General features: G+C 40.3%; 1 protein-coding gene across 1 annotated transcript in view; it reads left to right on the top strand.

Annotated features, from left to right (window-relative positions):
* The window catches only part of LOC120222015 (mitogen-activated protein kinase kinase kinase 5), a 100,633-nt gene extending 88,901 nt beyond the window's left edge, over positions 1–11,732 (top strand). Inside the window, exons 20-24 of the mRNA XM_039219698.1 lie at positions 1,503–1,746; positions 6,862–6,974; positions 7,947–8,059; positions 9,918–9,994; positions 10,929–11,732. Of these exons, the coding sequence (XP_039075629.1) occupies positions 1,503–1,746; positions 6,862–6,974; positions 7,947–8,059; positions 9,918–9,994; positions 10,929–10,989 (608 nt within the window). The 3' untranslated portion in view covers positions 10,990–11,732. The remainder of the gene's footprint in view (positions 1–1,502; positions 1,747–6,861; positions 6,975–7,946; positions 8,060–9,917; positions 9,995–10,928) is intronic.
* The last annotated feature ends 1,811 nt before the right edge of the window (positions 11,733–13,543 follow it).

The following is a 13,543-nucleotide window of genomic DNA, read 5'->3' as shown; positions in this document are numbered from 1 at the left end:
CCAGCAAAAATATCTAGGAGGTATTGGATGTAACAGGATCAGGGCTAGAAATATAGTTTGTTATCCACACATTACAAGTACTTAACTGTAATAGATTTTAATGAGGTCAGCTATGGAGAGTAAGAAATACAAAACTCCGTGAAGGATAGAATTCCAGGTTCCAGGTCCCAGATGGCAGATAGAAAAAGATCTGAAGAAGAGAAGCAGCAGCCAGAGATTTAGAGGAAAATATCAGGCACAGGTCCAGTAAGGTAAGGAAAGAAAAGTTACCTGGATGATTTGTTACCCAGTCAGCCTTTGGTCGCCTTGCCCTGGTAGCCATATTGGTGGTGGCAAGGGTCTTCTGTCCCTTCCCCAGGAGCCATCTCCCCACACAAGGGCTCTTAGCTGTGGTTCATGGACTCTCTGGAGTCTGTGGGCTTTAGGATGTCTAGGCAAAATGTTGTATGAATGTGCTTTTCTTCTACAGAGAATCTCCATGGCTTTTACCAGATTCTCTGTGATCCAACAAAAGCTCCATGTCCCATCATTGCATGTGGAGTAAAGATCTAGTATGTCTGCTACCCTGACTTCACTCAGATTATTAATGTAATTCCCATCTCTGGCCATTTTGAGAACACAATCATACGTTATAATATTGTTTTCTATGGAAGATATCGGTCACGTTCTTTTTTTGTTTTTTACAATTTTTAATTTTTTTAATGTTTATTTTTGAGAGAGAGACAGAACACGAGTGGGGGAGGGGTAGAGAGAGAGGGAGACACAGAATACAAAGCAGGCTCCAGGCTCTGAGCTGTCAGCACACAGCCCGACGTGGGGCTCACAAACTCACAAACTGTAAGGTCATGACTGAGCTGAAGTCGCATTCCTAACTGACTGAGCCACCCAGGTGCCCCAGTATCAGGCAAGTTTTGAAGTAGCATACAGGTGAACTCATTGTATTTAAGTTGGAGACTTTTACACACTTTAAATTTCAGTGGTTAGTCATGAGGGTAGAGTAAGGTAGAATCAACCCAAAAGTCAAATGCACATGTGGCATTTTCAGGACCCACCCCCATTCCCTTAAATTTTACCTTTTACCGTCAAAAAGCATGGTATGTACTTAACTTTTATTCAGATAATCTCTCTATATCTCAGTTTCCTCATTTCTAAGTGAGTTAATAGCTGCCAGATATTATATAATCTAACAAATGAATTTCACTTGCATAAACAAATGTTTTTATTAACAAGTTTTTACATAATTGCCTTTCTGATTTTAGCATTTTCCCACATATCTTATGTGCAGTGTGATCATTTTTCTTCTACTTGAATTAGACCACTCTGAGTTCATACATCGGGTGAATTTTGCAGATTCACTGGGAAGGAAAACATAAATTAATGCACAAAAATCCATCCCGACTTTTGGAAAAGCACTTTGGAACAGCCAGGGAGAAGACATTCACATCTTAAGAAATTAATCGGTCATACTTGATTAACACTGTTGTTGATATTATGCCTCACAGAACTGAGGCCACATTTCAGCCTCGCGTCTGAGAGTGATACCGCGGATCAAGAAGACTTGGAGGCTGAAGATGAGCATGAGGAACAGCCCTCAAACCAAACCGTCCGAAGGCCTCATGCTGTCATCGAAGATGCCGTGGCTACCTCAGGGGTGAGCACGCTCAGTTCTACCGTGTCCCATGACTCCCAGAATGCTCACCGATCACTCAGTGTGCAGCTTGGAAGGATGAAAATAGAAACTAATAGGTAAGTCCTATTCTCACGTGGGTGGCTTTCATTTCCCTTCCTTTTATATAAGTGCATTTAGGTCTTCTTTAACATTTGGGCCACAGAGAATACAAAATATGATTCCTTTATCCCATCCATGTAAACTTGGTTTGATACCTTTATCAAACAAGAGCGATTTGTCTTAGTCTCCTTTGTCAAAATCATTTTCTGCTTCTAACAATTCAAGCCTTGTTCAGCACCAGTCCTTTGCTTACTGCTTTATCTGCAAGTACTCTGAGATTTTCAAAGTAGTTGTAACTTCAGAGACTATCTTGGACACAGACTCAGAACAGCATGTACCATCCAGGAGATAGCTGAAAGACAGACAGAAAATTCATGTTCTTGAAATCCCGTGATTTGGAATATCTCATTATTTTAGGAGAGGAAGATCTCTGTTCTTGAAAAGATAAATTTAATGGTGCTAAAGCTTTGCATTTCAGACCCTTGAAAGAATGAGCAGTTGACCACATTTAGGATTCTATTTTATTTGGAATATGCTGTGTCCTATCTGGACTTTAATTTTTCTTTGAGACTTTGGTAATGTAAAATCTACATGTTAAGGTGATTAAGTGAAGAGTAAATATTTCCTGTTCTTCACAGGTGTTGGCACAGTTCAGGGGCCAAGTCTATGATTTATAGCTTCCTGGTGCTGGCTACAGTTGACATGTGGGCAACTGACTTTCTGACTCTAGGTTTATAGTTTATAGTAAAACCTTTTTTTTTTTTTTTGGTGTGAATCAATAAAAGTTCAGATATTTAGTTGAAAATTGTAGTTGTTCACCGGGGAGATAAACGCATTTTATTTCTAGTCATAAGTTTAAGTTTTTAAAGTTCAGCTTGAATACTAAGCTTAGTATGAACAGTACAAAGCTCCTCCTATACTCAGAAACATGAAATTTGGTTGTATAATTAGGTAAATCCATACGTGTCACCTGTGCTTTGCATAGAGCAAACTCTTTCTGAACAAAGAGAAAATGGCTTTCTGACTTCCAGATCTTAATCCTGTCCTCTGAAGCCCAGGTTTTTCTTGGCATCAAATCTTTAGTGGAGGAATTTGAGTCTTTTCTCCTCTGAGACTCCCTTCAAAACCCTCAGTGCCCTTCATTCCCTCCTCTTGTCAGACAGAACCCCAGTCACGACACTGCGTCCATTAGAGTAGGTGTTAACTTTAGTCATCTTTCTTTTTAGTTTATCCTCTGCCATCCAATCCCGAGTGAACTGTTGTATATACCCCTCTCTGATCTCTGGAGGGGGAATGTTCACTCCTTACTGTTTTGGACCATCCCCAACTCCTCCTCCACCCATGGTCAGAATTATACATGCAATAAAGCGACATTATTTACCAGTAAGCTGGTATATTTGCTTCTCTGGCCCTAAAACCTTCTGTCTATATACCTTAGCTTATGTCAACAGAACCTGCCTGTCCTTAATGCAGCCTTTTCCTTCTCTCCTTAGACAGACCATGAGAGTTCTCCTGGCTTACGCCCTGTCCACGTCCTCTGTCCGCCATACTTGCACCATCCGCCATCTCTCAGGGCTGCTTTCCTGAGGGGAATGGCTGGCTGAGGGCCTCCTTCCCACATGTGTGCATCTCTGCTGAAAAGGCTACAATTTGCCCTGTTTCTTCTTTGCTTTAGGAGCATGGTTGCATTTTTCACAATAGCCCATACAATTCTCTACATATTTACACTTACATCTGTGAAATCTACAGATTGAGTCTCCTTTTTCTGTTTCTAGTAATACCACCTCACGCATGAAAAAACAAGGCAGCTGTTCTGGTACTAGTACTAAGCAATGGAAATGAGAGATTGATCATGTCTGTAGTTTTTAGTGGATGATTACTTGATCTATAGAAGTTCATCTGTTGCAAAATAAACGTAGATGTCAGATTGTTTTTAGGAAAGGTTGCAGCCCTCACATTAGTAATCTTAAGTTTATATTTAGGATAATCACTGATGAAGGTAAATCAGGTTTATCCAGCTCTTGATTATTAGATCACCGATAATAACACCAAATGGAGAAAATAACCTGATGGCTTTAGAATGTATGTTTTACATATATTTCCCTATATGTTTACATAAAATGTTCTGGAAATAATTCACTTCACAGCAATTATTGGGACAGTAATGCAGGATGATAAAGCAGGGTTAGCTAAAATTTAACTCGCCCACAGCTGACTGTTTATCTAGGAACGATTCCAGAATTACCTACCCCCACCCATCTGAGTTAAAAAATCAACCTCAGGGCAGATGCTTACCAGACTTTTCTGGAACAGAGGGGCAGGCAATTGCCTTAATTTTGAAGAACTTCCCTGTTAACTTGAAGGCAAAGGAAAAATAAAACTGATGGACTAGGTTGGATACATTCTTAAATAATTTTTGAGAGCTGGATTTGGGACAAATGAAGTGGCCTGTTAGTGCCCTTCTTCCAATGTTCGGTTCTGGCTTTTAAAGGTAAAAAAGAAAATATCTAGTCTAGACTCACATAGGTGAAATTCTAGAAGAAGTCGCTGTGTTCTTAAAGAAAACAAAAAAGAATATTCCATCACTATTCCATACATGTAAATTAGCAAGGAAGACAAAACCAACAAATTGCCAATTTAAAATTCATGCTGAGCTTGCTATCCATTTCTTTGAATATGAGTCTTGCTGGTGTAGATAAAAGTTTCCCTTGATCCTCTGCTTTCCTCTCAATTTCGCTTCCTCCTGCTCAGTCCACCTTATTGTGTACTGCTTACTCCGCAGTTGCCTTTTTAAAAATTTTTTAATGTTTATGTATTTCTGAGAGAGAGAGAGAGAGAGAAACAGAGTGTGAGTGGGGGAGGGGCAGACAGAAAGAGGGACATAGAATATGAAACAGGCTCCAGGCTCTGAGCTGTAAGCACAGAGCCCGATGCAGGGTTCACACTCATGAACCCTGAGATCATGACCTGAAGTCAGAAACTTAACCAACTGAACCACCCAGGCGCCCCTCCGCAGTTGTCTTTAAACAGCCAGTCTTCCTCAAACCACTTTCTCTGTCTGCCTTACAAGAGTTTTCCTTTTTGTCCCGCTTCTGCTGCCCTTCTCTACTCTGATCCCTTCTCCCGAGGGCCTCACATCTCTGTCCTGTGGGAAAGGAGAAGGAACCCCTTGCGAGCCCTGGGAGGGTCCTGTTCCCGGGCCCTGCGGCTGCAGCAGGAAACAGAATCGCCCTCACTGAGGGCCAGGCCCTGTCCTTAGCACGTTAGCTACAGCTGTCTCATTTTAGCTACAGCTGTCTCATTTAACGTTCACAGTCATTCTTTAGGGAAGTTTTCCTTTTCCTTTTCACAGAAGAGAAAACTGAAGCCCAGAGGCACTCAGTAATTTGTCAAAGTTCACACAGGAAGTGTGTGGCCGAGTCAGGATTCAGGCCCAGGGCTGACTTCCAGCTCGGCCTGTGCTGCCGTCAGAACATGTCGACTGAAGCAGAAACAGACTTTTGGACCGTCCTCTGCTCCTGACTTCAGTCTCTCCGTACCCAGAAAATGAAACAAACACAGTGTGCTCAGGGCTGTAGGGCACACAATTATTTATCTTGATGATCTTATGAATAACTATGTACCTTAACTTTCTAGAATTCTGAATCCTAGTGACACAAAGGTAGTTTTCTAAAAATATCAGAGCCTCTCCCATCCTAACTTGGAATTTGTTTTCAGAGAATGGTGTTAGAAGCGGTGAGCAGGTCACTGGGTGGCTCTCCGTTGCATAGTGAACGTTGTATGGGTGAAACCATGGCATCAGTGATATGTTACTTTCTCCTTGTTTCTTTGGAGAATGTATCAGATGCCAACTAAGAAGGAATGTGCCAGGAACACAGCTGCCCCTTTACCCACTTCACCAGCCTCCTTAGGATGCAGAGGAAGGACAGTAATGTCCACAACAATCCTAGCAACAACCATTAACATTTACTGAGTACTTGTTATGTGCCAGATACTATAGGTGACCTCACCTGTAGTTTACTTCTCACATTTTCACTGTTAAAAAAAATGACCATCCTTCTGCTTTGCGTTGATTATTATATCATCCATCATCAGCTTTTTTAAAAATATATTTATTTATTTTTGCAAAAGAGAGACAGAGTGTGAGCAGGGGAGGGGCAGAGAGAGAGGGAGACACACAATCAGAAGCAGGCACCAGGCTCTGAGCTGTCAGCACAGAGCTCAACATGGGGCTCAAACCCACGAACCGCAAGATCATGCCCTGAGCCGAAGTTGGACACTTAACTGACTGAGCCACCCAGAGACCCGTCATTGGCTTTTTTTGATGAGGAGTCACACTTACAAAATATAGGTCTGTTAATATTATATACATTTTAGTTTAGTTTATTTATGTGCCATTTATGGCCATAAAAAGAAACAATAAAGCATCTCTGAAGATTTTGGCATACGGTCGGGGTGGAGGTTTTGAATTCTTGTCTGGAAGTACAAGTCTTCTAGAGCTTTGCTACTTTAACATGGGGGTGGAGGAGGGGTGATCTGTGCACCTGCAACATGAGAATCACCTGGAAGCTTATTAGAAATGCAGAATCTGAGGGCTCCTGGCTGGCTCAGTCAAGAAGAGCATGCGACAAGATCTTGATCGCCAGGTCATGAGTTTGAGCCCCATGCTGATTATAGAGATTGCTAAAAAAATAAATAAATAAGCCTCAAAAAATGTAGACTCTCAGACTTACCCCCAAGAACTACTGGAACAGGATCTGTATTTCAATAAAATCCCAGGGGTGTCGTGTTCCTTATAACTTGAAAAGCCCATATCTAGATGTAGAAGGTCACTCTGGCTACTCCAGCTTTTATATCCTGTCAACTAATAGAATTTTCTTTTTCATGAGGTGCCTGGGTGCCTCAGTTGGTTAAGAGTCTGACTTTCGCTCAGGTCATGATCTTATAGTTCACAAGTTCGAGCCCTGTATCTGGCTCTGTGCTGACGCTCAGTGCCTAGAGCCTGCTTCAGGTATTGTGTCTCCCTCTCTCTCTCTCCTTCTCCCCTACTCCTGCTCTCTCTCTCTCTCTCTCAAAAATAAATCAACATTAAAAAATTTAAAAAAATATATACATATAATTTCTTTTTTCAGATTGCTGGAAGAATTGGTTCAGAAAGAGAAAGAATTACAAGCACTCCTTCATCAAGCTATTGAAGAAAAAGACCAAGAAATTAAACACCTGAAGCTTAAATCCCAACCAATAGGTGAATAACAGAAAATTTAGAAGTCATACTGTTACACCAGGCAGCCACACAAAGCTGAGGTGGCCAATGGGCTTTTTATTTCGTGGCTTAATTGGCATCTGTCACTTATACCACAGCTACAAGCAGAAATTGCTTTTAAAAAATATCCAATTCTTATTTGTAGCAAACTGTAATTTTGATACCTTAATTTCAAAGAATGATTCATGGTCATCTTTTCCTGAGATTATTTGAGGTAAATAGGGCTCTCCACTTTTTTGGTCTTCATTTCTTTTTAAAAATTTTGTAATGAGAGGGGCGCCTGGGTGGCTTAGTCGGTTAAGCGTCCGACTTTCGCTTAGGTCATGATCTCGCGGTTCGTGGGTTCGAGCCCCGCGTCGGGCTCTGTGCTGACTGCCAGCTCAGAGCCTGGAGCCTGTTTCAGTCTGTGACTCCCTCTCTCTCTGACCCTCCCCTGCTCACGCTCTCTCTCTCTCTCTCCTAGAAATAAAAAAGAAAAAAAAAAAAATTAAAAATTTTGTAATGAGATTACTAGAATAAAATAATCGTATTTTTGTCATTTTTGCCTTTATATCTTGTCTATCCTGGGTTATTTCCCATATTATTGCAAATAGTGAAAAATGAGACCATTATGTAATTACATGGGTCTTTGCTAATTATTCTCATGTTTGTTGTGTGAAAAACACACAGTATAATTTTGGTGCAATACATTTATTCTAAGAAAGTAAAATTGATATGAAGGTATGAGGTGGGAGTCTCATGACATTATTGCTTCTGCCTCTCCATTTATTAGTCGTCTTTAAGAGTTTTGTTTATATTACCACTTATACTGCCGATCTCTGTTCTTTCTATTATACTCTGATAGAGCAAAATCTTTTAAAGTATTGATAAATGTCACTCCAGTGGTGGGAGGGCCTCAGAGGACCTCTGGTAGGAGAAGCTAAGAATGCCCTTCCTTCCCCAATTCTGTCCTAGATATTCCCGGACTGCCTGTGTGTCACCGGGCTTCCCCCGGCACAAATGCTGAAGAGTCGGAACTTGCTGAGTGGCTGAGAGAAAAGGGAGCTGATGAAGACACTATAAATCGGGTAAAGAAAACTGTCTGTGGGACAAGCTTTTTTTTGGCTTCATAATGTTGAGTGCCTACTGTGTACTGGGCACAGGGCATGAACACTGGTGAGCAACTCAGGCCCAGGCCTGCCCTTCTGCGGCTTACAGACTAGGGTCTTCAGATGGAAATCAAATAATTCCACAGATAAAAGCCTAAGGATACCCTCATAAACTCTATGAAGGAAAGGTTATCAGAAGTTGGGAGACAAAGGGAGAGGTTGAGGAAAGTTCTCTTAGGATGTGGTGAATGAACTGAAGTCCAAAGGAATACGTAGGAATAAACCAGGCTGCCTGCATGTGTATTTGGGGAGGGGCAGATGAGAAGGGAAAATCATTCGGGGATAGGGGTACAGTATGTGCAAGACAGGGAGGTGGGCAGAAGCTCTGTGGTCTAGGACCCCTAAGGATTTTTATATTTTGGAATTGAAGATAAGGAAGAGTAGAAAAATCAAGACAAAACTAAAATTTTAAACTTTCCAATTCTCTCGTTTAACTTTTAATTCTCTCGCAACATTGTTTGACTCTGCTGGGCAGTAGCTCTGTATTGATGCTTAAAAAAATAGATCTAGTCAGTCAACCTGTGTCAGGAACACACACTTTCTCTCTCAACCGTACGATACCTGTAATAACCTAATTCCTGTCTGCTCCTTACAGACTTTGGTCATCAGCATGATAGCACTTATGGTTTAAGATTGCATACATGTAAATACACACACAAACATACACATATATATACATACATGTATATACACACATATGTACATACACACAATAAGAGATTATATCTTTTATAGAAAGGGCTCCCGTAACAATATTACATTAACTTTAGTTTTCTATTTAATTTTTTCAAATAACTAAGAATAAAGATGTCTTTTCTCTTTACTCAATAATTTATTGATTTACTGGATAAAATTTAGGGTTTCCTTAGAAATCTGCATTGAACAGGCTATGGCTGCATAAATTTAAACAACTTTCTTACTTCTGGGGAATAATGCATCCATTCAAGTTCTCCAAAATATTTATTCCTGGAACTAAAACTCAAATCACAATTAAGGGGCAGTAACTGATGGTCCACTAAATCATTGCCCCCCTTTTTAAAAATTAAATATTAAAGCTTCCTGGGGCACCTGGGTGGCTTAGTCGGTTAAGCGTCCGACTTTGGCTCAGGTCATGATCTCACGGTTCATGGGTTTTCAAGCCCCGCGTCAGGCTCCGTGCTGACAGCCAGCTCAGAGCCTGGATCCTGTTTCAGATTCTGTGTCTCTTTTTCTCTCTGACCCTCCCCTGCTCTCTCTCTCTCTCTCTCCCTCTCTCTTTCTCTCTCAGAAATAAATAAAACATTAAAAAAATTTTTTTAAATTAAAGCTTCCGTTTAAATTCAGGACTCTGATTATACAGTAATTATTAGAAAATACCTTTTATTAGCTGTGAAAAATAAGTTTAGAGGTTAAATATCTACAATACCTTTCCAGGAACACTTTTAATCCACTTGAGAAAAATAAACACAGCCACAAACCTCTAAAATAAAAACTTATCTTACAAACAGCAGATGTCCTTACAAATGAATTTTATCTATTCATTAGAAGGCTATTCCGAAATTGTGTTGCATGTAATCTTTACAACTTGGAAGTCATACAGATGTATTTCTTTGTAATTATTTTATAACCGGGGGAGGGGACTTTTCCCTAATAATTCCAGAAGATTATGTTTTTTAGTAGATATCCTTTTAGATTTATTTTTAAATGATTACCAATGTCCATATTATGGATAGAGTTTATTATTTATTAAAGGTGGGTAAAACATCTGACTTTGGTGCATATGTTACTTTCTCCACAGTTTCTGGCTGAGGATTATTCTCTAGAGGATGTTCTCTACTGTGTTACACGTGATGATTTAAAATGCCTGAGACTAAGGTACCACTGCTCTTTCTATTCTTTTTTCATAATGGAAATTGCGCTGGGCGGGAAAGTCTGGGCTCCTGCCCTCGCTGGGCCCCTCGCCTGCTCTAAGCAGCCGAGAGATCTTGGGCCCCACTCTCCGGTTCTCACCTGCTCCGAGTAAACTGAGTCCATTGGACCAGGCGATTACCAGGCACTCTTATAACCAGTATTTCTATATTAGTAAATGCAAATCAACTAAAAGAATTTCTTGTTATGTAATACAGCAGACTGAGACTATGAGGTTCTTTTAAAGCTGCCTTAAACACTCTAGTTTAGTTCATGATAATGCCATACCTATTAGAAATATTAGGATAGGGGCTGATTTGCCATCCACATATCATGTATATAACCTGATACAGTTTCTTAGGACCGTTTTTTTCTGTCAGGCCAAGCATATGCGTAACTGACTCACACAGATCTCCGTAAAGACACATTCCAAGAATGCTGGAAATCTAAAATGATGCTTTGGGATGGGGCGCCAGGGGTCTCAGTCGATGAAGGTCTGACTTCAGCTCAGGTCATGATCTCGCGGCTCGTGGGTTCAAGCCCCACAGCAGGCTCTGTGCTGACAGCTCAGAGCGTGGAGCCTGCTTCGGATTCTGTGTCTCCCTCTCTGACCCTTCCCAGCTCACACTTTCTCTCTGTCTCTCTCTCAAAAATAAATGAACATTAAAATAGTTTTTAAAAAATAAAACAAAATGATGCTTTGGGACCTGCTAGTTTGTGGAGGCGGAAAGGAAAAGCACGGAGGGCTGACGAGAAAATATGTACAAAAAGAATACGCAATGACTGATAAGACTTGGGGATCTGCATGTTCTGATCAGAACAGCTGGAGCCTACGAAGTCACTATTCTATATCAAGGGCAAGGTTTCAAATGAAGTGCCCTCTTCTTGTGTCTCTAACCAGGGGAGGAATACTCTGCACGCTGTGGAAGGCCATCACTGACTTTCGAGACAAACGGACTTGACCATCGCTCAGTTTGTTTTCAAACTGGAGATTCCAGCAATACAGAACTGATCTTCTTGGGGAAGGGAGAGGAGAAAGGAGCTGCACTTTAAATCCAGTATTTGTTTACTCGTGTTTAAAAAAAAAGAGAAAATACACTGAACTGCTTCTATTTCTAGAATTCATAAGGACTCTTTGTAAGGACTCTCCAAAAATAATCCTAAACATTAGGATGCTGAAGACTATTTTAGTCTAAACGTTTTTATGGAGATATTTTTCACTCAGCACCTACTGCACCTCAGCCCAATGTTTATTTCACACGAAACAGATAGAACATTTCACGGGATTGTGCATCACTGGAACAAAACCAAAATGTGACCATGACTTTTCAGGCTTATGTGTGTTTGTAAGATACTCTGAGTAGAAATGCGTTAAGTTCCATTACTGTATAAAGTTTATGTTTTTTTTTTTAAGTGTGCAGAATCTGAAAGCAATGGTTTGTACTTACTTATCTGTATTAATTGTAATATTGAGTATATTTTGTAACTTAAGTTTCTGGCCCCTAGTACATCCGTTTGAGTCGTTTATGTACTACTGAACTGTGCCAGTTGTACATGCGTGAATCACAGTAATGTTAGCTTGTTCTAAAGCTACCCATTGTGTCATATTTACTCCAGTAAGTAAAAAGACTCTTAACAGACTGTTTGATAAATTCTAAAGGATTCTTATTTTGCTTTGACAAACAAGATAAACTACTGTGTCAAATTTCTAGTTGTTTCTTCTGCTCTGATATTAAATAGAATCTGTCTTCTATTCAAGTCATCAAAGAACAACTGATAACGCAAGCTGTCTCTCAGGACAACAGAATGGTGAGAGAGAGGGCAAAGACAAAAAGAATTTATATAAAAGAAAGTCCCTGTGTTTTTCTCAAGGCTCCAGGTTCTCTTGAGTAACTAGTGTATGTCTCAGAGGGTGTGCAGATGGCATCCCAATGGAGAATGCTGCATTTTTCTGCCTCCTTAATTTCAGTTCTCATATTTCAGGGAACTGTTTCTGTTTTAAGCTGAATATTATATTTTCTCAGCCTGCCCATATTAATAGGGCAAAGTCTGAAGCTCCTAGATAGATGGATGAGATAAACACACTTCTTAGATACAGAGGAATCTGTTATTCAAGATAGACATAACAGAGCTGTTCATGTACCATGAGTTGACCTGTACATATATAACATTCTTTGATAAAACAGGAGTCATCTTTATTTCTATGTGAAAATCAAAGTCCAGTATATCTTATGTTGCATAGACTGCACAGAAAGTTCTCACGGTTATTTTCTCATTTGATACTTGCAGCAACATTGCTGCATCTTTTTTTACAGCCCAATCCCAAGGACAGATAGATGCCTCCTGTAACCTGTGGGAAAATTTTGAAGGAGGTGAGATATAAATGATATGTCATTTCATTCATACTGAGACATAGCATAATTCTTAACTAAGCCACAGTTCGCATCTGCAATTCTAATGGTTAGGTTCTTCTTTTAGGTTGTATATAGGATCCAGGGGTGCCTGGGTAGCTCATTTGGTTAAACCATCAGACTTTTGGTTTTGGCTCAGGTCACGATCTCATAGTTTGTGAGATTGTGCCTTGTGTCAGGCTCTGTGCTGACAGTGCACAGCCTGCTTGGGATTCTTTCTCTCCCTCTTTCTCTGCCCCTTCCACACTCTCTCTTTAAATAAATATTTTTTTTAAAAAAAATTGTATATTAGGATCAAGCTACTCATCTTCAACCAATTCTTTATTGATATTGTCTTTCCTTGTGATCTTCCTCCTACCCTATCTTCATGGGCAAATGTTTTCTCTATCCCTACATGGTTCATTAACACATTTCTAGGCCAGCATCAGGTTTTTGTCAGAATTTTAGGCCCTAGTCACAAAAGAAGGCAGTTCCACTATGGCCCAGGTTTCATTAACAGTTGCACTTGAAAGGCATTTGGCATTTGGCATCAATCTAGGCCAGTGATTCTCAACCCAGAAAAGACTGGGATGCTTTTTAAAAAAGATCGATGCCACCACCTCAGAGAAACTGTTTTTATTGATCTGGGGTAAGGCCCATAGATCCTTTAAAAAAGTTCTACAAAATGATTTAACACTACCAAATCCCACCTCCTCATTCCAAGAGACACCTGGAGAGAGAAATGGAGAGCCTCTTTCCACAGAGATGGTAGTAAGATGGTTACTATTCATTGTTCATCTAGCGTAGCAAGAGGCTAGACACATAGGCCTGGTGCAAAGTGCAGTTTGACCTTGGGCAAAGTAATTAACCTCTCCAAGTCTCATTTTCTTCATCTGAAATGGGCGGAATAATGTACCTCCCTTATAGGGTTGTTGTGAGATTTAAATAAAATAACAGGTAAGATGCTTGGTGTATTGCTTGGCAGAGAGTGAGCGATCAGACCTGCCTCTGCTGCTGTTTCTTATCATTCATTCAGCAGTCTTTATACTGTGGTGCGTGAACAAGGCACAGTTCTTGCAACATGAAGTTCACTGTCACAGGTGGAACAACAGTACACGTAGTAAAA

This window comes from Hyaena hyaena, unplaced genomic scaffold (assembly GCF_003009895.1).
Source record: "Hyaena hyaena isolate Hyena2069 unplaced genomic scaffold, ASM300989v1 scaffold_828, whole genome shotgun sequence".
NCBI lineage: Eukaryota > Metazoa > Chordata > Mammalia > Carnivora > Hyaenidae > Hyaena > Hyaena hyaena.
This window is presented reverse-complemented; position numbering and strand designations above follow the sequence as displayed.